The sequence below is a fragment of the Python bivittatus genome, unplaced genomic scaffold (genome assembly GCF_059951505.1).
Source record: "Python bivittatus isolate LINGU-HERP-01145 unplaced genomic scaffold, Pbiv_v1 ctg000980_np1212, whole genome shotgun sequence".
NCBI classification, from domain to species: Eukaryota; Metazoa; Chordata; class Lepidosauria; order Squamata; family Pythonidae; genus Python; species Python bivittatus.
This window is the reverse complement of record NW_028277125.1, coordinates 55,144,156-55,170,112: the sequence shown is the minus strand read 5'-3', so window position 1 is coordinate 55,170,112 and position 25,957 is coordinate 55,144,156. Positions and strand designations below refer to the sequence as shown.

Genomic DNA, 25,957 nt, shown 5'->3' with positions numbered 1-25,957 from the left:
GGCTCATTTCATTAAGTAGTACTTTTGGGATGTCCAACAAGCAGACAATATATCCCTCTCCTGCTCTTGTTCCTCTATAAATGATATTTGGTATTCCCCAATCTAGAGGTAACACGTGTGTTCAGAACAAATAGTGCTTGATAGATCTGTCTCCATGAACATATCCAACCTCCTTTTAAAGCCATACAAGTTAGTGGCTATCATTTTGCCTTCTGGTAACAAATTCCCCATGTTAATTGTGCATTCTATTAAAAAGTAACTTCTTATGCCTATTCTAAATCTCATTCCAGTCTGCTGATCCCTGGTCCTAATGTTTTAAGAGAGGAAGAAAAACCTATTTCTGTTCAGTTTCTACATATTATGCATTATTGCATACATCTCATTCATATCCTCTCTCTGCTGCCTGTTTCCTAAACAAAAGACTCCTAAAGGTTTTACCTTTTTTCATAGGGAAGGTGTTCAAGCACCCTGAGCAGCTAGGTTACCCTCTTCAGCACTTTTTTCTTCTATTTTTTTTTCCTTTCCAAAATGGTGGCCAATGCACGTTATTCCAGATGTAGGCATACCATATATTTGTAAAATTTGTTTTAATTTTTTTTTAATTCTTCATTTTAAAAAATACAGAATATAAGCAAAATACCAAGGTATATAACAATAACAAATTTAAACAATCTATACAAATAAAAATAATAAAAAACAAGAAGGAAAAAAGGGGGGGAGGAAATGAACACATTCTACCTTATATATTATAGTTAGTCACTGGCTTACAAATTTACCATATGGTGCTATATTATAATCAGATACAAAATATTATTGCAAAATGTCATACCATCTATGCCAAAGCAGAACATATTGCTTCATTCTTTGTTTAGAATGACAAATATTGCCTTTTCCGGGATGGGTAAGTTACACATTTCCAAAAGCTAACCCTTAATATCTGGAATATTACCACTTCTCCAATTTCTCAATATTATTCTTTTAGCCACCCTATCATGCATGGTGCGATCAGAATTCCTCACAGACAGTCAGATTTCAGAGCTTTGGTATATAATTCAAGACTCCATTAACATCTTTAACATTTAAATATTTCCCCATAGAACTACTTATATATATATTAAAATACTATTCCAGAAAAGTGTTAAGAATTCACTGGACTATATCATATGGGTCAATGAACCCTCAGATGTTTCAATTGCTCAGGTAAGGTATAGACTCTACGTGCAGCAACTTTGAAAAAGGCAAATCCCTTTTATAATGATCCCTAGTATAGAATAGCCTTTTTCAAAGCTGCTGCGCGTAGAGTCTATACCTTAATTGAGCAATTAATTAAGGAGAGTCCTGTGACCCCACACTCTTTTTCTGACTATTACAGATCTTTATACTTAAACTGAACCAGATTTGCTCTTTGCATTCCTCAGATTCCTGAAGTTGGAAAGAGCAATCTGAATCTGATCTATTGTCTACTGCCAGATCTGTCCTGAAGGCAAATTGTTCCAAATGTCTGAATCTCCCATTTTGAGAAGCCCAGACAGTGAATCTGTCTAGATTTGGGTAAGAGATAGGTTGAAAGGGAGAGTGCTTTGGTTGGGATTCTGAGTTGGCCTTTTCATTGAGCTATCTGCTGTGACCCCTGAGAGCTACAGTCAGTTCATATCCCATCTGTATATATGTAGACTTTGGGGTCCCAAGGCGCATCATTTCACACACTTAAATTGATCTTCATTTCCCACTTGGTTGATCATTTACCCATTTAAAGAGATCATTCTGGATTTCTTCACAATCACTCTTGATACTATGAACAGTTTGGTTCATCTACTAATGTGGCCAGATCACTACCACTGATGAATAAATTTAAAGTTTCTGTTCCCAAACAGATCCTTAAGGGATTCCATGTTTTACTTCCCTCCACTTAGAAAACTGGCCACTTATTTCTACTTTTTGTTTTCTGTTTTCTAACTAGTTAGCAATCCATAAAATGGTAGGTCCTCTTATCCCATGACTATTAAGTTTATTAAAGAGCCTTTGATAAGGGACTTTGTCAAAGACTTTCTTAGAGTCCAACTATACAATATCATCATATGTGTTGCAGAACTGATAGGAAACAGTAACTATGAACTATTATATTTAGGATATATGCAGGTAAGAAATTAGCCCCTTCACTCTGTAGTAACAATATCACAGGGTTAGCTTCCATTTGTATTCCTTGCAACCTAATAGAATTTTGGAAGGTGGTTGCAAAAAGGGACTAAAGTCTCTATTTGTCTATATGTCAGCACGATAACCCTTTAAACACTGAACAGTCTAGAACTGCATTTGGGGTAAGCGAGAATCCAGCAAAAGAAAGGTTGAATATGAAAATAGGTTAGTTCAGGTGAGAGGGAAAAAATCCAAAGAAAATTCCTCCAGGGCTTTCCTATGGGAGAAGCAATCAAGCAGCAGCCTGGAATGTTGCTGACTGTTCCATTCCAAGCCATTTCAGTCACATGGCCCAGAGTGGAGCTATTAGTCAGGAGTTGGGAAGAATTTGGTGTATATATAATTTCACAAATTTAATTAAATTCTTATCTACTTCTAATGGAACATTCCAATGCTCAGCAAACCTCTGTTGAGTAAAGCCGTTATGCAGGTGTAACATACATTATGCTGCATCCCTGCTCTTCTCTTTACAAGGAGTGTGTACAGTACATCATTTTTTATGTAAGTCACCTAGAGTCACTTGTATAGTGAGATGGGTAGCATATACATTTGATAAATAGATAAAATAAATAAATAAATCATGGACAGTCTGCCACGGTCAGGCTCTTTGCCTCAGGGAAGCATGCTGGATTGCCTTGGCATGGGGAATGCCTTCATCCAGTGGATCATAAACAGCAGCTTTGTCACCCAAATGAAGCAGCGCGATCACTCCCCTCTCCCAAACATGAGATTGTAAAGCATTGTAAAAGGCGCTTTCACTCAGACACCTGACGAAACAAGGCACCCCTCTGAAAATCTGCACAGCCCCATGCTTTCAAATGCATGATTCAAGGTACTAGAAATCTGATAATCATTCTATTAGCTACACACAGATTTCAAAAAGTGTCTGTGACTAACACTTCTGAGAAGGCAATCACACACACTAAGGATCAAGAATAAAATAGCTAAATATTTTGTTGCACTTTACCCAGTTGCCATTTGCTTGAACACATTGTCTCCATCATCCAAATGGGTAAAGCTGGTTCCAGCATAGCAATTGCCATATTTGCAAAGCATATTGATCCTTGAAGAGATGAAAAATAGATTTCTGGAATTATTTCACTTAAATTCTAATCAATATCTGGAAAGAGCAACACTGACATGAAAAAATGCAGTTTGGAGAACTGCTTGCCAAATGTACAACAATTATTATATTTAAATTGCTAGGATGGGACAAAGCATTTAATCCTGTAATTTCATACAAGTCCCAGTTCTCCAGAAATGAAACAATAAAAAGTACGCTATTTCCAAGAGGTGGAATACAATGTGCAATGACATTTAGAAAATGTTTTAAATCTAGGAGAAGCAATGCACAACTTTTAATATAAGTAAGTTTGCTATTATTGACTCAGTGATATTTGATATACACATTTAGTTTTACTAAAATGTCTATTTCTATGTAGTACTTTCGATTTTCAGGTGGAAATTTTATTTGATAGAACACTTTAGAACAACCACAAGAAGAAAATCAAAAAATTCAAGTCTTGTTGATTATTTATCACAAAATAGAACAGTTGCCACATTCCCTACAAGTAGATTCAAATATACCCAATATCCTGATATTTGTGGATGGAATTTCTCTTAGAGCATATTATGGAGTAATAAAGTTTTTAAATGAAAAACTTAAGATTCTGTAACTTGTCTTATACCACTCATGGACTGAATGACTTTTAAAACAGTTTATACTGTTTTGATAACAACCAAAACTTAACTGCAAACTCAGCCTGTGATGACTTTTAAATCTTTACACTTCATCTAGTATTTCTTAGCTATAGAGAAATTATTTTGCCCAGGAAAAGGCTCTCTTATCACACAGTTCAGCAACAAAATGACCACTGCTGTCATTCTTTGTTCAGATATGCCAAGCTGAATTAGGTTGTCTATTTAGAATATCTAAAACCTTGATGTGCTCTCACTCATACGCCTAAAGGCAAGGAGCAAAGGTCCAGTTCTTTTCTTGCAAAGAAGATGCTGCATCTAACAGATCAGAACTTAAAAAAAAAAAAAAGCCTTTGCTTTTTCAAGTTCTGATATCTTCTTGCAGAAAAGCAGTACAATCTCCTGTAAGACTGCAAAACTCTCACAAGGTTTTATAATATTGTAAGGCCTCAGCCATTTTTTATTTTTAAAAATTTGTTTAAAACAATGTTGATTTTAATTTAAAATGATGCGGATGACAAGTTCTCTAGCACCCACAGGCTAATACCATAAGGCAAGGATAGCCAATGAACATTCTCACCTTTAAAAGTCCTTTTTTTTAGTACTTTCATTTCAAACATTAGCTAATATTTGCTTTTATAACTGTTAGAGATCAACATAAATAATTTTAACATAAATATTCAGGGAGCTAATGCTGTATCATTTACTCTATCACAAGAGCATTAGCCAAGAACCAGTTCTAAAGAAAAATATTTGACATAAACATAGCTACACAAATTCAAAGCTCTGCTAAGTGTAATCTAAAGATCTATACATTACATGCTATAAATCCACATATATTAAGCACATTTTTGTGGAGAAAAAATGAAGTATCATCTGTGATACCATATTCTCTCTAAATTAATTTAATTTAATGTTTGGCAAAGATCTGTATATTTTTGCAATCTCAATCATACATATTCAGTAACGTAGAATGATTACAAGCAATTTGATAAATAGTTGATATAGCTAGAATTAAACTTTCTAGTTCACTCAGGAAATAAATTTTACCCCTGAGTACGTACCTAAAGAATTTTCATTTTCATGTCAAGTATTTACATTTCATAATATTTAGTTATCTCTGAATATGCCCTCATGCATCTATCTGAGATATCCAGTTATCTCACATTGTGCTGTTTCTTTCTACAAAGATAAAGCAATTCAAGAGAAACTAATACTATGGCCCAGTCTGAATTTGACTAAAATTGGTAATTAAACTTTATGATTGATGTACGAACATGAATCAGCTTGAGAAAACCGAAACCAATGAAACTTGGTTTCATTCTAGCCCCAAACACCTCACTTCTTCCCACAGAACAGGAGAAAGAGAATTAAGTTTCCATTAGAAAAAATATGGTTTAAGAGGAACCTAGTTTGCTAAACAAACCAGAAAAACAATCCACAGGTGGAGGTTGCTTGATTTAACACTTGACTTTAGTCTCTTTTAATCAGCATGCTTCATACGTAATCAAACTAGAAAGCTACTAAAATAAAAGGGAACAAAACACCAGGAAGAGAGAATTGGGGCAATGCCACTTTGCCCTCATGCATCTCTGATTTATAACTTAGCATTCTATATGAAACACCCATATGATTTTGACACCTAATTATTTAATAGTTCATTTAAAGTAACTCTACGAGCAATTGTTACCATGCAATATAATTCTCTTTCCCAGGAAAAAATCAATTAATTGGTCCTGGACAAATAAGGATGGACTGCTCCTTCAAGTTAATGATCAGCTAACAGAAACTCACATACTTTAGCTGTGTAGATGAAGCTAGTACTGTATGTGGCGTGGTTGAAGGAAACAGAAAGGGAAGACAATAGAAAATATAGACAGGATCAAAGGAAATCTCTGGAAATCTCTTGGAAGAGCTATGAATTATTACTGGGGATAGTTAGAGATAGTAGGCCTCAGCTCGTACCTTCACCAGAGGTCTAACCCAGCCAAGTGGTGCCTAACTAATATAATTCTGCACAAAAAGTATGCTAAAAGTATAATTTTAAATTTAATCCAAAAGGAAACCAAGGAAACTTCATGTTACAATTAAAATTCATGAATATTTTTTCCAAAACAAACTTGCTTCTTTAATTTCAATGGTATTTAAGTATGTCTAATCATCTTCCCCACTTTTTGAGGTTCCCCATTTTTGTAATTTTTCAGTCAAGCTTTTCTAACACTAAAAAGCTGCTTGCCCAGATGCCAGCTGCATGTAAATCAACACTGTATTAACTCAACAACTTTTCAGTGGTATTTGACAAACACAAACAGTGATATACAATTTCAGTTTAGTGTACTTTGAAATGGCATATCAAGGTTGTAGTTGTGAGACCTCTGCTAATTGTTTAGTGAGTGGTACAATAGTTTTGAATGTCCCACTGCTCTGGTAGCATAGCAGTTTACATCCAAATTCCGTGCAACAAGGTAACATTATTATTCTCACTCACACTAGTTAAAATGTACACATATACTGCACAGCTGAAAAAAATCTTCAGGAAAAGGCTAAGGGCATAAAACTGGGGGACAAGAGACCAATTGTATGGAAATCCCTGAAGAAAATTGCACAACAGCAACAACAACATTAAAAAGAAAAGCATAGACCAGAAAGAATAATTGTGAAAAAATAATAGGTTCTTGAGACATAGAATTGAAAAGACCCAAAGTTAGTATAGATCTGGGGCAAAGGAGAACTTAAAGATTGGAAATGCAAACAAGAATATATCCAGTACTTGCAGCTGTACTCTGGAGAGAAAAATCAGAAGCCAGGGAAGTTAAGAGATTACATCATCACTCAACTTCTCGTTAAGGAACTCCTAAGAAATATCTGAGAAAAAATATTGCTATACTGAATCTGATAACCATATACAGGAGCTCATGAATGGTTCTGTAAAGCTTCTGTTGCATAAATTTTACTACATACAGATGTGGGATTTCCTTTATGATTCCTAATTAGCAAGAATAATTCTCTTGCCACTCACCAAATGTCCTGAACCCAAACCCATCTCATTTTACCAAAGATAATTTTACCTTTACAAACAAAGAAAAGGCTGGAAGAAGAAACTAATTCTCAGTAGGCTTCTGAAATAAGCTTTCTTAGAAAATAAAAATGGTGGTTAGCTGCAACCCAGAGCTTTTGGAGGAGGAGGAGGAAGAGGAAGAGGAAGTGGGGGAGGAGAAGCAGCTGAGGGTAATAGCAGAGAGTATCTGGTTTTGAATGCTGAAACATTTTTTTTTACTTCATTTTCAACCAGCCTATCAAATCCAGAAAACAGCCATATATTTTTAAAAATGTAGCTATGTAAAATCCAAAAATACCTGCAGCAATAAGAATGTATGGGTCCCTCAAGAGGGTCAGTAATGATGCTCCCTTTTGACTCTGTTAAAAGATTTTGAAAAAAAAAATCAGGTTTATAAAAAGGGTGATATAAACATTCTTTTAAAATATTTGCTGAAGTACTTACTTCTGGCTGTATCCTAGATGGCTGTAAAACTAGCAGTTGTATTGCTGCAAACAAAACAAAACAAAAAGGGGCTTTTTACTGTATAGGTTGTAATTAAATTATAAAACTATATACAAAACCATAAACATTCCTTCTACTTACCTCCATCAAAAAGAGCCAAAGCTGCTAACACCAGGAATGGGGCTGCCTTCCCAACAAATTCATACATGACACTTCCAAAAGGCGGACCAACTATGAAAAAATACACCAGTTTCAAAGTTACTTTTTCTTAGTAAATGTTTTGGATTCTAGTAAGATATATGGCCAAACATCAGTAATAAGTAATGGCATCTCTATACGTAGATGAATATTGTGTCTGGTGTTTAGGTTAAAACCTCAATTTCCTCTGAAGGGAAAATGGCCATTTAAAACAAGGTAGAAAAGGCATGTGTGGCCGTGGCATTTGAATTCTTTTCAAGAGAAAAAACAGCTGTGCTCTGGGTCGCATGATGATAGAATAGGGGAGGGGGCTTGAATGGAACAGTCAGCTGCATTCCGAGACACTGCCCAACTGCCTCTCAAATAGGGATTCATAGGGGGAATTTTCTTGATTTTTTTCCCACAGCCACCAGCCCAGTCTGGTCCATTTTCAAACTTGATTTTTCTTCTATACCATCTTCTCCCCAACACCCAATTGCCCATTTCGTTCTGTTTTCAGTTAATTATCCTGCTGCCAGACAAGTCCTAATCCATATTTTCTTTTCAACATTCAATTGATTGGAAGGAATAAAAAGAGAACCATCATTGTACTGAACCATTTGGGACATATGGTGGCTGTTCACAGAAATGCTTGTCTTAAATGAATGTGTGGTTGCCCATACTCAGAGAGACTCCATACATTGCTCAATTATATATAAAATAAAGCAGTATACGTTAAAAATTCAAGTATGTTGAGGTAACCATTGCCCTTGCTACTTGTTAAGTACCTATAACTGCAAAATGGAAGGGAGGAACAATTACATGTTCAGTATATTGGCAACTGAGAGCCAGCCTGGTGTAATAGTTAAGGCACCAGTCTAGAAACTGGAAGCCTGTGAGTTCCAGTCCCACCTTAGGCACAAAATCAGCTGGGTGACCTTGGGCCAGTTGCTCCCTCTCTGACTGAGGAAGAAGGCAATGCCAAACCACTTCTGAAAACGTTGCCAAGAAGCAGGGAGTTGCCCAGGCAGACGCCAGGAGTCAAAACTTACTTGATAGTACTCTATATGTCTCTCTCTCTCTCTCTCTGTGTATATGCACAACTAAACTTTTTGACAGCTACAAGCCAACAAATAATTCTGAGTCAAATAATTCAATTAACAATCTATTCTTGTGCAGTTTTACTCAGACATAAGTGTTTATATATTTAATGGCACTGACTGTAATGTAAGTGTGAAAAAAAAATCATAGCCTAAGACAGTAAAATTACATATGCATTTACTTGGGAATAAAAAGAACTAGTTATAAAATAGCAGTTGAATGAAAAAGGGGCATATGAAATTTTCTAAAATTGCATATTCTGTTCCAGGGAACATAGTCATACTGACCTAATACCCCCATAGCCAAGCCTCCTAAGGCAAACCCCATTGCATTGCCTCTTTCTTCATCATCAGTATATACACTTGCTAGCATACCCATCCCTGCATAAAAAGAAAAACAAAATAAAAATCACTAAAGTTGTCTTCAACAGACAGGAAATTACACTGAGATATGATCAATCACCTGTGAAACATTTATCTTCACATATCCAATAAACTGAACTTGGAAAATCTCTTAAGATCAGGAGAGTGGGGGGCAAGAATTCTCTCCAAATGTGTCTCTTTGGCAGTCTCTTTAACACAATGGGGGCTTTAATACAAAGGAGAGAGATGCCTTTTTATTAACTTGCCCTTCTCTATGCAACCCCTGTGCCCTTCCCTAGGCAATAAAGAAAGTGGTATGGAGGAATGCAGAATGGATATAACCTGCAATTCTCAAGAACGTAAAGAATTCTAGAAATCTAGAATGAATGCAACAAACTATGCATTCTAAATGATACAGTATATATTAAATCTACCTGACCTGAAAAATGGTTTTTACGTTTTTAAAAGCAAAAGAAAAGATCATAATCATTCTTAAGAAATGCAAAGTTGTTTATAATTAAAAGCCTCATCTAATTATATAAAAATATTAAAAATAAAATGGTTTGCAAGTTGATAAAATCCTTAATAAAGAAAAGAATAAACAGCTAACCCCTATGGTAATATACATGTTAGAAACCTACCAGCTACAGAAGAACAAGAGGAACCCACACCTTGGAGAGCTCTTGCAATCACAAGCAATTTATAGCTTTCTGAAAAGGCAAACACTTGGAAAAAAGCAGGAGGAAACATTAAAAAAACAAAGGATTAACTCTATCTAAATTTAAAAGTTATATTTATACCATTGTATTATTAACATTCATTTAAGTTGAGTTCTCTGTGACTATCATGGAACTTTCAAGGCTAACTGCATTATTTTCTCTTATTCCATTTAGAATTATTATTGCTGAAATGTTTTGCTCTTGTTCAGCTTCTTGGTGATACAATATAAAAGAAAGAAGTGCTAGGAAGCTTCTTATCAAAGCAGTATCTATTCCAATATTTCACAAAACCTTCCCCCAGTCAAGGTACAATTTAAGTGGTCTAGCAGAAGTTCCTTGCTGAAAATAGGCAAGCCATTTCCAAACCTCTGTGGGGAATATGTATTTCTATATAATAAATAGAATGATACAACTGAAGAACCACTCTAATGAATGAGAGGCATTCAAATGCATTCCTCTTTCCATCGGGCTGTGGTTGGTTTTCATCTGGCAAGTAAGAATAGGTAAGATTAAAATGCCTTATTTTTCCATCCACTCTGTCCCTTCTGGTCCAACAGTATGGACTGTATAAGAAGAGAAAGCATTCAAGCTCAGAGCATGTCCTAAGCGGCAAAAGGAATGGCTATGTGAATACTACATTATTATGGCACAGTTAGAATCTATGGAACAAAGTCTTGTCTTCACTCATGTTCTGCCCAGCAATTCAGCTTCTCTAGTGAAAGCTTCACATACTCTTTAGAATCAAAGGTTATCCAGATCTGACAATGTAAAACAATGTTTTGTTCCTATTTCTCTTTCTCTTCTGTAATACTTGGAGATATGGGACAGAGAAAAACAACACTTACTAATTGTTGAAACAAACATGATGCAGAAGCCAGCAAACATGGGGATCTGATAGCCTATTCTGAAAAACAAAATCAATACCACATTTTTATATATGTTTTTCTATATCTGCAAGAGCTGTTCTAAGTTTTTTTTAGGAATCTCAAAATGATATTTTATAACGGGGCTAGGCAACTTTTTTGATGGCCAGAGAAGAATTTTGAGGGGGTAAGGATCTGTGTGGGCATGTTGCTCATGCAAAGTGAATGGAACCACAAAAGAATTTTTGCCAGATTGCAAATTTTGTTTTATTTCAGTAAGGGCTCTGGCTTACCTTCAGTTAGCTGGCCTGTCTGTAATAGACTACAGATGTATAATTAAATTCAAGAAATTGCTTCAGTGAGAAAACACAGCACGTGGCAGTGCAAAACTTTAATATTGTAACAAGGCTTCATAATACTGTAGCCAATGGGGGACGGGGGGTACCTCAAAGCCAGGAAGATGTTGGATGTAAACCCACTACCTCTGCATGTGCCCAAATGATACCAGAAACCTCTTTACAGATCTCCACAAATTAGAGATCATTTGTTTCAAAACTCACAATTTATTTTATTAACTTAGCATGTAGCATTAACTTCACATATCAATAATGTATTTGCACCACTAGAGAAATACAGAAATAGAAATAGGGTTCCTATTTCCTGGTGTTCCAGGAGATGGCTCCACACTGGTCTTTTATGAGATGCTAAAAACAAGTAGGGCTCCAGGCAATTCTCTACCAATTCTTCATCAAAACATCCATTCAGCACCAGATGATATAAACAGCAACGTACTATGATTTTGCACCTTGAGTCCTTTCCACCAATGGAAAATAAAAGAGGGGAACTTAGAGACAACCTTGTGCAACAATGTTTTTTTACAACTGCTTCCACCCTTTTCTAACGTATTCTGACACTCAGGTAGCAACAGGTAATTGACCATGACTGAACCTGAGATTCAGCAGGATCAGACCTGTGTAGCACTTGGATGAGGGATCACACTGCTGTTGGCTTGACTGGGAAGTATTAAAAGGGGGCAAAGGCAAACCATTCTAGTAATACTGCTAAGAAAACTGTATGGCTGCAGTCACTAGGAGTTGAGCTGAATTAAGGAGGGAACTATAATTACTTAAAACACTGGAAAGCCTTTATGGACTTTTTGCTGAAAATGGATAAAAATGAACTGGTGATCTTGGGATTTACTGATTAAGAATGTTTGTTTATGGGAGGAAGGGAACCATGATATGTAATTTGGGAAGGTAGAAATGGTAATTATTATGTTTGTACCTGCTGCAAAGAAGATTAGAAGTCACTTCTTTAGATATCTTTCTTTTTCTTTTGTTCACTTTTTCTTTTACTCTTTTATACTTTCTTTTTTTTCCCTACTTTTTCTTTTATGTTTCTGTAGTTTTTTAAACCTATGTAAAATTTTCTTATAATAAAAATTACTTTAAAAAAAGGAGTTGAACTGAACTCAAGGGCATCTTACATTTTACTACACATTCAAATTAATATGCACTTGCATCTATAATATCTACATAAATCAGATGTAATGATTCCTGGATCTGTATGTTTATATCAGGCAGTTCCATAATATCCACATATTGTGAGCCAAATCAACACGTGATCCAGGCTTCCCATATTATTCTAAATAAAAATTATTCCTGCTTTCTAAAAGCAAACACATGTAAATGCAGTAGCACAACAGTAACACTTAGCAGTTAAATAGCATATTTTAATGTTTCAAACTGCAATGCAAATATTATCCTGCCTTCCTGTTGTTTCATCTAAAACAACAATTTCATTTATGTTGTCAGTAAATCGTAAGTTCAGAATTTATTCTATCATTGCACTTTTGATTTCCTAGTATTTTACACTTTTCAGTTAAGAATTTAGCCTGTATAATTGCTGCTACTGCTTTTCATATTACTTTATTGTATTATGTGGTTTTGTTTTGTTTTTTGTAGACAGTATGGTGGGACATCATATATAAATATAATATAAATATAATTAATAATAAAATCATAATCATAATGGATTTTTTAAAAAAACTACTGATTTACATTACATAACATAGATCATCGTGTACTGCAGTGTTTTATGGGTAAACACAAATCAGATATTTGTTTGTTATTTATTTGTTTGCTGGGGTTTCTATGCCTCTCTAATCCAGAGGGATTCTAAATGGCTTCTACTCCATTCTTGCAGTAAAATTAAAATAACAAAGCAGTATCACAACAAGACAACTAGCAGTAACAAAGAACATTACAAAGAAGACTATGGTCACCAAGGAAAAATAAACATCCAGACACAACCCAGAATGTGAGCTCTACCTTATACCAGATCTCCTCTGAGGGCTTTAATAAAAAGCCAATTTTTACAGCTTTCCTAAAACTCAGCAGGTTGGGTATTAGTCTGATTTCCAGAGGTAAGCTACTTCAAAGAAGATGGACTACAACTGGGAAAGCTCTTGGCCTCTATAGATGATATACCCTAAGAGAAGGACCCAAGGTGATCATACCTGACTTGATCTGAATGGACAGGTAGAAGCCACTCGGGGAAGGCAGTACTATAGACATCCAAGTCCTGAACCATGCAGGCTTTAAAGATAACAGTAAGTGCCAATGCAAGAATAGCAGTTGAAAGCAAATTGGCTGCTAGTGCAGCTCTCAAAGTAGGAATGTTATATGGGAGAAACTTATCACTTCAATCACTAGTTATATTGTGTAGAACAAATTGCAATAATTCAAATGGGAGATGACTAAAGCATGAGTGATTGTAGGATTTTCCAGTCCAGGAATGTTCATTACTTCTGTGCCAGATATAATTGTGCAAAAGTCCTCTTGACCACAGCTGTCACCTGCTCTTTGAACAGGAGCCATGAGTCCAAAAGGACTCCCAAGTTATTAATCAGTGTAACCCCACCCAGAACTAAAAATAATATATCCCTAGAGTCAGAAGGTTTATGTATCCACAGTCACTCTGTCTTGCCATTATTAAGTCTGTCCCTCCAGGAACAGGAACAGGAACAGGAACTCTACCACATCTCCTGTTTTGCCTGAGCAAAAGAAGTATAAGTGAGTATCATCTGCCTGCCTGACCCCATTTCAGCCAATGATCTCCCCCAGCCCTCTGGCACAACACAGTGGGATACCCTAGAACAAGACTTCTCCTCACAACTTCTACTGACTGGAACCTCTCTTCAGGAAGGAGGAGAACCATATAAAATAGTCCTATTCCAAGCCCTCAGAGGCAGTCCCGTAGGATACCATATGAATGGAATCAAAAGCTGTTGAGAGATAGAATGAGACTAGGAGAGTTGTACCCTCTTTCAGTCACCCACAGTAATAATCAATGTAATTTTAGTACCATGTCCAAGCCTGAAACCAGACTGAAATGCATCCAGATCATTCATTTCCTCCAGAGCCCTCCTTAACTGTAGGCTCATCACCAACCTTCTCTAACTCCCTTACTGAATTTGTATTGTGCCACAATCAGAAGAGACTTTCTTTAAAGTTATCCTAGCTGAACAAAATAGTAACATCACAATACAGGCAGTCCTCACTTAATGACCACAATAGGGACCAGAAAATTCATAGTTAAGCAGGGCAGATGTTAAGCAAGACATCATGTGACCACACCCAATTTTACATTTTTTGCGGCGATCATTAAGAGAATCACTGTGGTTGTTAAGTGAATCACATGGTCGTTTAGTGAATCATGTGGTTCCCCATTGATTTTGCTTGCCAGAAGCCAGCTGGGAAGGTCACAAATGGCAAACACATGACCACAGGATGCTGCAACCATTGTAAGTGCAAGCAGGTTGCCAAGTGCCCAGATCACGATCACATGACTGTGGGGGCATTGTGACGGTTCTAAGTTTGAGGACTGGCCGTAAGTAGCTTTTTTAGTGCTGTTGTAACTTTGAACAGTCACTAAACAAATGGTCATTAAGGGAGGACTACCTGTACTAAAGTTGCAATTATTGGCGGTTTTGTTGCTGTTTTTCAATCATGCTTTAACAGGAACATAGTATCTATCAATATGATTATACTAACTTTTTTTTTCCTACAGCTTTTCCATATGTGCTTTTAAGTTTGCTGCTGGAAAAGTATGGAATTGTGATGACATATTAAAACCATGGTGCCACTCTAGTGCTTCCACCTCCAGCCTAGAAGAACAATATGAGCCTGCCTGAATTGTTATCTTTTCAGATGAAATCAGTTGTAGTGTCAACTATATTACTGTATTTGATCAACAAACTGAAGTATAAAAGACAATACTTTTTGTCTAAGATGGGAACCAATCCTGCAGTCTTTTTTGCTCCTGGTTTCATCAGCACTTATTTGCAGGTATTTATTGAAATAAGCAACCTTAGGAGGATTTTCCTCAAAAGGCAACATATAAATAAATATGTTTGCAATAAAAAATAAACTTGAAAACTTGGCTGGAAGGAAATGCACAACTTTCATTCATCACTCCCATATTAATACTGAAGAGTTTTGCAACAGTTTTACTAACATAAACTACCATTCCATATTTCATTTCTAGTTCACATTATCTGATATTTGCACTAGCTCAAAAAAAGTTCACTCTTTCCACAGAAACATCTGTATATGGGTGCCACTCAAAGAGCAGAGAAGGAACAAAGTTAAAAATTATTTAAAATAAAATAACAGGTGGTAAATAGAAGGCTGAATTATTTAGAAAATACATAGTGCAGGTTTATTATTTGGATTTTCTTTTAATAATATGTATAAGTGAAAGATATAACATGTATATATATTATTCAATCAATAAATGAAATAAGAAATAAGAACGTACACATAATAAAGCAAAAACAAAACTCTCTCTAAAAAGAAATACACAGCTGAATAGAACAGCATGAAATGTATTTCATTATGTAAGAAAAAAAGAAAACATACCTGTTTGTCATTGGCCCTATAAAAGGGTTAGTCAGGAATTGCATAGTTGCTTTGGAAGCGAAAAGCAAACCAACTTCTACGTTTTCATTTAGCAATTCTTTGTCTTTCTTTGGGCAGTCTGAGGATGATGGAGTTGTCTTAGTCATATTTACCACCATTTTCTCTGTCTGAGCATGATAGTCATCTTCTGGCCTTGTTCCTTCAGAATTATTTCCAGTAACTATAGTCGAATTGTCATAATATGAAAAGATGCTTTGCAATCTGTTCAGGTTTACAGAAGGTGTCTCTGGTCTAATGGTTTGGACATCCGTTGCATTTTTGAGGTGTCTAATGCTATACAAATAACTGGGTATTATTGGCACTGAAAAAACAAAGAGAACAACTGTCATATAAGGGGATATGCCATAATTAAAACATCAAAAATAAACACAAGACTGTACCTTTCCTGTAATAAAATACATGAATGAAAAATTTGCTAGTTTTCAGAACTTTTTGTCAGGAAGGATGGAGGAATAATTATATTCAGTTTTATCAAAATAGCTTTATTTCAACCGAGAGGCTAGGAAAAGCAGTTTAAATGTGTTCAAATTTTGTATTGCCTGATATATGTCTCCAGGCTTTTCATTTTTCCTTCATATTTAATCATATATTATAAGTGAATTGTTTATAATTTCAGTTGTTAATTTAACGTAACATCTTTTAATATTTGCATACTACTTGAAAATGTATCATAGTCAGGGCTATTTAGTTTATAAGAAGACTGTTCTAAAGAATTTGAAAACTTAGCTATCCTAGATTGTTTCCATTTATAAAAGAATACTGATGAAGAAAAAAAATCCACAAGTTTGTTCACAAAATTATTGTAATTCAACACTCTCTCACTCTTCTACATGGAATGAAAGAATGTGTTAAGACTCATCAGTATTCAGTCCAACATAAAATTTCAACAAAAAGATTTATAGAATTGAGGAAAAATATATACAAGTTCATCCCCAATTTCCTTAGCATTCTGCAAAAGTAAGTCCCCATATGTCTACAATAGGGAAATGAATTTAAAAATGCAAACACAGCTAGAAATTTGATGTAAAAAATTATGTCTAAGCTGATTTTTGCATACTTGAGGGATATTAATATAACTATAATTTGAATGACAAAAGAAATACTTCCAATCCTTTAAAAGCGAAGGATTAAAATCATACGCACATTATGCCCTTATTCATTTATAAACTGTCCTTTACCCACAGCAGTAGTTTCCAGTGCAGGATATAAAAGTCAAATAGATAACCTAATTATAATAAAACACAGCAAACATCAAACATAAAAGCAAAAAGGCTAAAATGACAAATCAGCTTCTATAAAGTTCACCTGGAAACAAAATACTGCATATCAAAAATAACAATAACCTGGTATGTAAATAAATGCAATATTGGTACCAATTAGTTGTCCAGGAGACACCACAGAAAAGGAATGAGTTCACCCCTTCATAATAGAGTTTAAGAAACTACTGTTGTATCTTTTATACCTTTAGTTATTTGAATAAAAGAAGCTTTAAAAAAAAACCTGTTAAACAAAATATAAATAAGGAAAGAAGTAACAATGGCATTTTTGGGTCTTAATTTCTCTTAACTCCAACACAGTGTAATAAATATATGCAACCAATTGCATCTGACATTTCTTGAAGAATTTTGAAAGTAAAATCATTCTTATGTTCATTCTACAAAATAGTCTACTTGATCTCTGAAGGTAAGGAATCAAGGATATACATTTAAGGTTGGATTTAGACTGTTAATCCTCATTAACAAGAACAGGTTTTTCACATTTAAAAGGCACTTCTGGTTTTACTAATAACTCAGTAATAAGCTTCTTATTTTCTGTGAGGAACATCCCAAATTCAAAGCCCTAGAAGTCCAAGTAGCTCTAGAAAAGACTCAGATTTAAAAGTCTGAATAGTTGCTGCAATTAATAGAGATAATATTAAGGTGGATAATGTCTCCTTCATACATTCTTTATAAATGTACATAACAGAGAAGTCTTTTCCAGTCAAGGAAATTGCATACAGTTTAATAAATTACATACAGCTTAATGATTCTGTGCAAACTCTGTTCAATTTCATGTCAACCTACTTAAGATGAGATAGTGATTATTTCAGGAATCAAGGAAAAAGAAAGAAAATGAGTAAATGTGGAAATCTGTATATGATTTAAGTTCCTAACAGCATCCTAATTATATAAATGTGTGAGAAAGGAAATGAGGACTTTTAAAATAAAAGGAGGTAGGAACCTATTTGGCAGGGGATATTAATGACAAAATTATCAATCATGTACATGAATCATGTTTTGCAAATGTCTGAATCTAATTACTGTGTAAACAATCTTATTTATTCAGGAAACCTTTGAGTTGAGATAAGTGAATGGCCTTCAGCAAGTACGTAACTGAAAAACTAGTGATATGGAAATAATTTACAAAGGGATATTTCCATACTTCAAATCAAAAAGATAATTTTGACATGAAGGTAACATCAAACATATAAAAATACTAACATGTCAGAGCATCACCAATATTCTCAGGATATTGCTGCTGTTTCAGGAATCCTACTGTGTAGGGGAGCCATAAATGGCTATTTATATAGCTGTTCAAATAACCATGCTTACTGGTAGGGAAAGCTATGCAGAAAAAGGTATATTCCACCAGGAAAAGCAAGCGTAAGTGGAATAATTGGCAACACTTGACAATAAAAATAAGGAAGTGGAGTGATGATGCTAACTTGCAAAACTTAAAATCATTTGGAAATCTCTTGTCAAAGCTAGTCCTAAAACGTCCTAAAGACAAGGGAAAAACTGTGAAATTTACATGATCAAAGCCATGGATGAGCGTAACTACAGGAGAAACAGGAATACAGAAGACTACTTATTCCAATATATGAACGTCAAATGTCATTTTATAAACTATACTGCAGAGAATAATATGTAGTGAAGATTTATTTTAAATCAGAGCAAATTTAAATTGCCATAATAAAGTCCAGTTTCAACAACTGGCTATATATTTCCTGAATACATGTCAAATGTATATCATTTGACAGCTATATACAATTTCATATCGGTATAGCTGTCCCTCATATGTCTCTTCAGAAGTCAACTCCATTTAAATCAATGGGCCATATTCCTAGGTACATGTGTACAGGATTGCAAATTTAAAATATATTACTTTATATAGAAACAAATAATAACATTGCAGAAATAGCCATCTTCATTATGGTCCCTGGGAAAGGAGTGGGGGGAACAAGACCAAAAATTATTCATGTGTATGCATAATTTAGCAGAATTCAGAAATAACTGACAAACTACATTTAGGACATTAGTCAACCTCAAGAGTCTGCTGAACTATAAACATTTGGGAGGTTATTAAAATCTGACCTGCCCTTAGTGGATAACACTTATTATTCTGGAGTTTATAGTTGGAATTCTATGTTGTTTTTAATTTTTTCTTGACAATTGCATAGAAATTCTAGTAAAAAAAAAATAGAAATAAAACACTGGAGTGTATGAAAAGACAAAAACAAATAAAGAATTCTAAATGATGGTTGACTTGTTGTATACCTGGAAATTCAAACTAGTTAGGACAAACACAATTTTACATTATGTATGAACCCACCCAATGCATTTGACAGAGGGACTTACTTCAACAGTAAGAAATGGCATACAAAACTTTAACAAGGTGTTTGTTTGTTTATTTATTTATATGTCACATTTATATAGCCACCCATCTCACACAAAGTGACTCAGGGCAGCGTACAACAATTAAATAAAATAATAAGTGTATAAAAGTAACCATTATAAAAAGATAAAAAGTGATTATTAAAATGATCTGATTTAAATATCTTTATATGTATATAGAAACTGTCAATCTGGGGCATCAAATGGAGTTCATTTTTGTGTTATAGTTTTTGTTTGTTTGTTTTGTGAATGTTTTTTTCAACTTCATAATTCCTTTATTGAAGAAATGCCCCCTGTTTTGTATGAGTTCATGTCTTGGCAATCATTATATGAGCAATAAACAATAGCAGTTCAACACCATTGAATAAAAACAGAACTTTTGTGTTAGCTAAGGACAATCTTGCTTCAAACTTTCTCCAATGAATAAACAAGCAATACAAGAGGATACTAAATTTAAAATGTGGCTACAGGATAAGTTTATGTGAAGCCAACCCTTCAGTCCTTTTGGAATAAAATATTTCCTCTTTTGATGGGAATGTAGTATTTAATTCTCTGCTCAATGTTCATTACATACAAGCCTTCGTGCAAATTAATTAAATTTATTGTTGTTTCCATAATGACTAACTGTTGTGACATTAAAAACCTAAACCATCATAAAATGTAAGGGTGAAATAGCAAAAGTATCAGACATGACATACCAACTTTTTATCTTTCCTGCCATTTTGTTTTACAAAAACCACAAAGGAAGGAAATGAATGTAGTACATTGATGTGAATAAGGCTACCCAGAAACAAAGCAGTTACAATATTTTTTTAGATTTTTTAAAAATTTTTTATCCTGCCTTTATTATTTTTATAAATAACCCAAAGTGGCAAACGTACCTAATACTCCTTCCTCCTCCTATTTTCCCCACAACAATGACCCTGAGAGTTGATTCATATTAAAAGGAACTTTTTACATACCAACTACAGTCAGCAGCATGTTGTCCAAGAGCAGAGCAATGAAGACAATCAGCAAGATTAATTTTCGGGACTGCCGACCCTCTCGGAGCCAGTTCAGCACACTGAATTCGTGCCAAGCCATGGTTTAGTTTCCCTCGAGTTATGGCTTATACAGTAAACATAAAAAAGAATAGTTTAATGTAATCCAGAATTTTAAAACTTTTTTTTTTTTTTTTTGCTTTCATGGCACTCTTTTTAAGGAAGAACATGATTCCATAATCTGCCACCACTATAGTGATGTTTGCTTCTCTTCATTTTCCTGGGTGTCACTGCTGCTTCTGCCTGGTTATTTCCTTATACTCTCTAGCTAAACAAGTGTTTTTGTTATCAGGAATAAAACCATAAATGATAACTAACATTACTCTCAATATTTCTACACAAGTTATTAAACAGAAGTTATTTGCATTTTGTTAGAGCTGACAAACACACATAAAAATAACCTGTGCAAAATCCAATTAACAATGATTTATAGATAAGAAAAATAATCTGAAAATAAAAGGAATCAACTAGACACCCAAGCCCATTAACATACAAAAAGATGCATTCAGATATAATGTTGCTGACTGAACCAATAGAAATACTTAATACCTTAAATTGGTTTCATTTACTGCCCATATTTATGTTAATCAATCTGCCTGCCTTTGCTCTAGGCAAAGAACATCAAGCGCTTATGGCTTTATTTAGAATAATCTTCATAAATAGTTTATATTAAATAATTATGTTTATTTTCCACTATCTCAAACAGACTTTCCAGGACTGAGTTAGTTTAAAACAAAATTATTCAAAACCCCAGTGCAATATACACATATTCCCCTTTTACCAAGAAACTTCCTCCTGGTTATAGTTTGTTTTCCCCCAATGCCCATTTCTAAAAATCTCTACTTTTAATTTCTCATTGTTTAACATAATGTGGCAAGTTTGCCTAAATAACAGACAACAAAGATTAACACTAAATGTAGAAAAAGATGATTACTAATATTTGACATCTCAGAACCTTGCAAGCAGCCTGTTTCAATACCCAGATTCATGCACCCACCATGGATCCCAAGTCTAATGCTACAATTCGGATTTCATTTCAAGAAGTCATAAATAGAGAGTTCACTCAAGTCTTCCTTTTTTTAATAGGGAAAACCATGTCACACAAAAAACCTAAGCGTGTACAAAGGGTTCCTATAATCCCACGTACAGAAATAAACCCTAAAATTCACCCCAATCAATATTTACTTCTATACTAATTGACACAGCATCAGCACAATTATTTTTTTTCAGTACACATGCAAAGATCCGTATGTTCGGTTATAAGTGGTGGCACCTGTAACCCTGCATGAATTTTTGTCATTGTCCCAAATAACAATATAATATAAAGCTACAAGCACATAAAATGACTTTCATACATACTATTACATCATATTCTTTCTTAGAAATCACTATGTTTTTATTCCTAGTTTTTCACCATTAATGCAGACTTCCTTTCAATTATTAAAACAGATATATGAAGAAACAGACCTGTCTGGAAACCAACCTGCTTGTTTTGGAAGTATCTCTATATATATACACTCTACATATATTTCTTGCTGTTTCCATAATGCTCCATAATCATCATATATACTACATATACATATGTATTCCCTTCAGCAATGAGCATTCTCCCTCTCTCTCTCCCTCTCTCTCTCCCTCCCTATACATACATAAATACATACATACATAAACATATATATTAAATACTCATTGCTGAAGGGAGTACAGCTCTTTTTGCTCAGAAAATCTCTCTTCCAGGTCTGAATTCCAGTACTGAGAACAGGTTCTAAGGATGAACCCCAATTCTTATATACATCTCTACATTGTTTCTGTTATTCCTTCCCAAATGCATCCAAAAACACACAAGTCCAGAGTACTCTGCCTCCAGATTATTCCCTTGCTCCTGGATTGAGAGGTTCCCTACCTCCCACGTTTCAGTGACATTAAATGCACACACAGATTCTAGAGGTACCACAATTTGTATGACATAAGCCTTGGTGGAGCACTGTCCACTTCATGTGATGCAGGGGATGAAACAGGAGTGCCATTCCTGGGTACATCTCGAGGCATTGCTCCATGCAGGCGATGACAATCTTGTCCACAAAAGCTAATTTATTCGTTTGTAAGGTGCCATTAAGATACCTTATTGGTTTGGCTGCAATCACAAGAGCCATAAACTTTCTTTTGCGGAGGGCGGGGGGGGGGGGCAGGGTTGAAGCATAGTAATCAAAGTGAGTGCGATGCGTGGTCTTCAGCCCTTTCTTATGTTTCGTCCGGCTCAGAAGACCGACCTTTGTACCGGCCTGCCCCACCGTTCCCTCCCCGCCCCGTTTGTCCGGGGCGCTCCAGCATCACCCCTCGCCTCCCCTCATTTCCACCCATTGCCTCCCCACCTTCCCTCCCTCCACGTTCCCCTCACCACTCACTTCTCCTCCCGCCCCGACCCCTCTTTGGACCCACCGCCTCACTCCGCCCAAGCGTCTCCCCACAGCGCCTCGCCCCCTCTCACTCTAGAAGCGCGCCACGCAGTTTCCTCCACTTTCTCCGCGCTCCCTTAACTCCCGCGTCCCTCGCCCCGTCTTTCCTCCGCGCGCAAAAGGCTCCACGCACCCTTCGCGGATGACCAGACTCGCCAGACGCGGCCGCGGAGCTTTGCTGTCTCGCGCCCGCCTCGCTTGCTGCCGAAGCGCCAACGCCACACCAAAGAGCCCCCGGTGCCTCTGAGCAGCTCCGCTCACCAAGCTCCTCCTTGACGTCACGCCAGATCCTTATCTCTCTCCCCAGACTCCCTTCTGATATTGCTTGCTGCTGGACGCCAGCCTGGCAACCAAAACGTTTCCTGGTCCCTCACCCGCCCCCAAAAAGAAATTACATGTCCTGCTCCCTGTTCGGGCGCACCTTGTTTCCTCGTCCTCTCCCCCTCCTCCTCCTCCTCCTCTTCCCGTCTCAAAAGTAAGCGCGTCCCTCATGCCTGGAACTAAGGATGAAGATGCTCAGTGGAAAAACCGCTGTAGAGCCTGAGGCACTTTTTGCAAGCGTCTGGCTTAGAAGCCCAAGAAGAAATAACCATCACTTGCACTGCAGATGGTTTCTCCGCCACACCACTCCTCGTGCAGCTGCTGCGCGAGCGGTAAATACTAGGAAGACAGTGTGCCAAGAGCTCATTAAGCCAGCTGGCCTTATTGGCGTCTCCATCTTCTGGGTGCAGTGAACAGGAGGCTGATCTGCTTTGTCTAATGTTAAGAGCAATACTTGCCTTTGGGGTTTTCCTCACTTGCAGTTTATATCAACACCAGATTGCCCGGGCAATCTCCAAGATGCCCCTTTGGCCACAGGGCGCAGGTCTTGTCTTCTTCCCAGCAAAGAATGTAATCAATTTATACCTTCTCCTTGTTCCCCCAGGCAGCTGGCGCTCCCTTTTTAAACAAAACAGGGTCCTGTGACAACCAGAAAGGAAGGTGAAGTGTTACAAAGTGCAACCAGAGGTATGTCTTGGCTGTGCAAGAAAGCGTGCAGACACCCCCTCCTTTAGGTCACTAGTCAGCAAGTTCTACCATCCATGTGACTGATCAGACATTGACCAATCATTGGCCTGAAAATACTGGTAGCCACCTTATGAGAAGAAGGCATCTGGTTAGCAAGGCATCTGTATGCAAGATGATGTCCACAGTCTCTACAGTCTGTAGAACCCAATTTATGGTATCTCTTCATTTTGCAAACCAACAAAAGCTGGACGGTGTGAGGACAGCTCTTTAACACTCCCAGGCTGAGCTGATTCATCAGGCTGAGGCACAAGATGGCTAATTTGCTTTGGCTTTGTGGACTGCGTGAACCTAGTCAATAATGACTTTCTCGGTAAACCATGTTAAATCATAATTTAGCATAAGGTGTGAACCCAATTAATGAGTTGTATAACTATTTGGTAGCTAGATGGTTCCTTAATAGCTTCCCTGAACCATGAGGCTTTTAAAAGCAAGAGCATGCCAGTTGTCAACTATTATCATTTGTTCATATTTGCAAGGAAAATCAGTTCCACAGTCCACCTTGTAGCCTGTCAGTATTCACTTGTGAGGAAGGGGGATGAATCCATGGATCTTCTGTAAGAAGAAGAAAATAAGAAAGTGCTCGGCAGCCTCAGGCAACATAGGTGAGAGATACAAGAAGTGACAGTTCAGCAATGATTGGAGGGACACAGGCTGGCCATCTCTGGCTTGTTTCAAGAGCCTTCCAAGGGATTATTGGCAACTTACACATATATCCTATAACAAAGCAGAATGTTCTGTGAGACTATGGTGTATTAACCGCTTTTACTTCACAGATCACAAGCTGCTTCCATCTTCTGCTACCAAAAACTAATTTAAACTAATATTTCAGCAATTCTCATAGCTTAATCATACAAATATGTATGTATCTATTTATGTATGGATATACATAAATACATACATACACACACATACATATAGATTCACTTCCATAAAATGCTTGTTTATTGGCCTAATTTCACTTTTAAATGGATATGTTTATATATACTGTGTGTGTGTGTGTGTGTGTGTATAATTAAATTTTTAAAAAAGGAGGATACAAAATAATATAAACTAAGAAAAAGAAAGAAAAAGAAAAAATCAAAGAGAAAGCTAAAAGTGCAAGAAAGTAAAAAGAAAGTAAAAGAAAAATAGAAAAGAAAGAAAAACGATACAAAGAAGTGGCTCCCAATCTTCTTTACAGCAGTTATAGTTACAGTTATAAATTTACCTCTTACTACTCTATGGTTGCAACATGACGCTCTTCTTTCTATAATCTATCCCAGAGTTTCTCAACCTTAGCAACTTTAAGATGGGTGGACTTCAATTCCCAGAATTCCCCAGCCAGCATGTCTTAAATGTCCATCCATCTAAAAGTTGCCAAGGTTGAGAAGCACTGATCTATCCTGTCTAATTGTCAAAACCATAAATCATAAGTTCATTTTTTTTCTGTTTTACGCAAGAAGTCCATAAGGGGTTTCCAGTCAGCAACAAACATAGATGAAAGAGACAATAAAAACCTAAAAAGGAAACAAAAAGACCAGAACACCTCCTCACTAGCAATCAACACCAGACAAACAATCAAGCAGTAAACAACAATCTCATCTAAGAACCACCAAGAAAAAACAACTCCTCCACCAACACTGACAGGGTGAACTACTGTACATAAACAGAGAGCAAACCCTACTCCCTTCCAGCACCGAAGATGTTACCTAGTTGGGTAACAAAATGTATGCAAGAAAACAACCAAGCTCAGAGAACCCCAAGGTCTACACTAACATAGATGTCTTTTCTCTTATCAAAGAAGTTAATTTAGCCATCTCACCAAGTTTCATTATCTTCACCAACCATTCCTCCATTGTGGGTAGTGCAGAATCTTTTCATCTTTGTGTATACAATCATCTTGCTGCAGTTATCATATACAAAAACAAAGTTTGATGACTTTTTTCAACTGTTTGTCCATCAATCCCAGAAGAAAAACCTCTGATCTTAATTGTACATTATTCTTTAAAATCCTCTGAATCAGTGTGTATATTTGAATCCAAAATTTTCTAGCTTATTTACACATCCACCAAATGTGATAAAATGTCCCTTCTTGTTGTTCACATTTCCAACATAAATTTGAAGTACCTTTATACATTCTAGACAATTTTTCTGATGACAT

At 36.1% G+C, this 25,957-nt stretch overlaps 1 protein-coding gene across 1 annotated transcript in view; it reads right to left on the bottom strand.

The window, feature by feature from the left end:
• Positions 1 to 22,980, bottom strand: part of SLC18A2 (solute carrier family 18 member A2) — a 32,871-nt gene extending 9,891 nt beyond the window's left edge. Inside the window, exons 1-10 of the mRNA XM_007424026.4 lie at positions 22,883 to 22,980; positions 20,216 to 20,360; positions 15,541 to 15,901; positions 10,601 to 10,659; positions 9,678 to 9,761; positions 8,962 to 9,054; positions 7,538 to 7,627; positions 7,397 to 7,440; positions 7,251 to 7,311; positions 3,164 to 3,259 (exon numbers count right to left, since the gene is read on the bottom strand). Coding sequence (XP_007424088.1) covers positions 3,164 to 3,259; positions 7,251 to 7,311; positions 7,397 to 7,440; positions 7,538 to 7,627; positions 8,962 to 9,054; positions 9,678 to 9,761; positions 10,601 to 10,659; positions 15,541 to 15,901; positions 20,216 to 20,336 — 1,009 coding nt within the window. The 5' untranslated portion in view covers positions 20,337 to 20,360; positions 22,883 to 22,980. The remainder of the gene's footprint in view (positions 1 to 3,163; positions 3,260 to 7,250; positions 7,312 to 7,396; positions 7,441 to 7,537; positions 7,628 to 8,961; positions 9,055 to 9,677; positions 9,762 to 10,600; positions 10,660 to 15,540; positions 15,902 to 20,215; positions 20,361 to 22,882) is intronic.
• Positions 22,981 to 25,957: the final 2,977 nt, after the last annotated feature.